The sequence below is a fragment of the Bidens hawaiensis genome, unplaced genomic scaffold (assembly GCF_021521415.1).
Source record: "Bidens hawaiensis isolate Kalapana, Puna unplaced genomic scaffold, B.hawaiensis_p1.1 tig00027067_1, whole genome shotgun sequence".
NCBI classification, from domain to species: domain Eukaryota; kingdom Viridiplantae; phylum Streptophyta; class Magnoliopsida; order Asterales; family Asteraceae; genus Bidens; species Bidens hawaiensis.
In genome coordinates this window covers 178,419-180,055 of record NW_027494362.1, presented here as the reverse complement: position 1 = coordinate 180,055, position 1,637 = coordinate 178,419, and the positions used below count along the sequence as shown (strand labels likewise).

The window sequence follows — 1,637 nt, the reverse complement described above, 5'->3', positions numbered from 1 at the left end:
CAGAGAATGAAATGAAATTTAACTGCAAGAACAAATGTCAACTCCAAAACGAACATCTTTAGAATTTACCCAAGTTTTTCACTTTCAGATAGCAGATTATCCAAACAGGTCGTGAAATCCATCATCCACTAATAGTCATCATCATCAGAATCACAGGTTTCATATAAATCATAATGAATATATGGTAACCCGTCAAGAGGATCATCAGGAAGTTTGAGATGTTTAATCTGTCGTGAACATCTTTTCCCCAAGTCTCCCTTCAGATCAATGTACAAGCACCGACGCAGGTCAAGCAATTCAAGGTGACGACAACCATCCAGAATGGCCTGCAACCCAATGTTTGTCATGCAGTTCCCAACGAGTTCAAGGTGAGTCAACTCAGGTAAGTTTTTCCCAATTGATACAGCTAACTCATTCTGAATAACAAGAATTCTATCATCATTACTGCTCCATGAACTCGATATAACTGCGCCTTGGTTGACTTTGAGTGTTCTAAGTAAGGGGCAATATCGTCCAGCAGCTTCAATATCTTTTTTCCAAATTTTTGATGACACAATGTTGAGCTCCTCCAATAATGGCATTTTCTTGAAAGCGTCACTCCAGATTTCTTCAAAGAAATGAAAATACAGTACACATTCTAGACGTCTAAGCCGACTTGATCTGTTAATATCAATAATTTGATTGTTAAGAGACATATTTTTCCTAAATTAAACATAAACGAAAAGTCATAACATACCTATCAGCAACAAACTCAAGCAGATGGTTATCACAAAAACCAACGGTGGTTAAATCAACCAATTGGCCTTGGCTTCTATGCACAGCAACCTTACACATGTCGCGGATTTGCATCCTTCCATACCCACCTGTATATCTGTCCATATAAACCACCCTCCACATGGCAGGGTCCTTGATGATTTCACGCCATGCGGTGCAGACTAACTGTGCGTTATCAATTCGGTCAATCACATCAACTCTTTGGAGTATATTCCTTGTTATATCTGCTGGAAGCTCTAACCAGTTCCTTGTTGGTTGCTTCACTCGCCATTCCTGTTTGGGTTTTTGAACTGTCTCGCGCTTTCGTCGATTTGATTTTGATTTTTTTGGCATTGTCACTTTAGCATCAAAAAGCAAATCAAATCTTAAACCACTCCATTGAATTTATGCACATAAATATATGATGCTATAATCACCTATTTAACAAATCTAAAATCAAATGCCCTAACAAATTTGTAGTCATAACAAGAACACGCAATTGGCATAAAAGTAAAGCGGAAACATTAAATTAAGTGACAAAGTAGAGCAAATAATGTCACAATAGAAAAAAGAATATACAAGAAACTCTAGAACCACTGAAACTTGTAAAATCAAAGAAGTCATCTATATGTGTTAAACCACAGAACAACAGAATCGTGTTGTAGAAGTGGCGGTGGGGACGGGACTAGCGATTAATTGGGATTAATCGGAATGGAATCTTTATATATAATTTTCAATTTTAATATACTTGCACACACATTTTTTATATGTAATTTATACATATACACATTTTTTAATGTAATGTTAATATATACACACATTTATATAATTTTATATTTATGTATATGTATATGGAATCACCGGAAAATGGCCGGAACTGCCAG

General features: G+C 36.1%; 1 protein-coding gene across 1 annotated transcript; it reads right to left on the bottom strand.

Moving 5' to 3' along the window:
- LOC143574639 (putative F-box/LRR-repeat protein 23) lies at positions 1–1,113 on the bottom strand. Its single transcript, XM_077059213.1, has 2 exons — positions 737–1,113; positions 1–660 (listed from the first exon to the last, which is right to left on the bottom strand). Exons 1-2 carry the CDS (start codon positions 1,105–1,107, stop codon positions 129–131), a joined length of 903 nt encoding a protein of 300 aa, XP_076915328.1. The 5' UTR covers positions 1,108–1,113; the 3' UTR covers positions 1–128.
- Between the last annotated feature and the right edge of the window lie 524 nt (positions 1,114–1,637).

What these genes read in the sequence shown, in the direction of transcription:
- LOC143574639 (XM_077059213.1), bottom strand. Translation starts at nt 1,107, where the DNA reads ATGCCAAAAAAATCAAAATCAAATCGACGAAAGCGCGAGACAGTTCAA. An exon ending in CTTGAGTTTGTTGCTGATAG is followed by an intron (nt 661 to 736) that starts GTATGTTATGAC and finishes TGATATTAACAG; the next exon opens with ATCAAGTCGGCTTAGACGTC.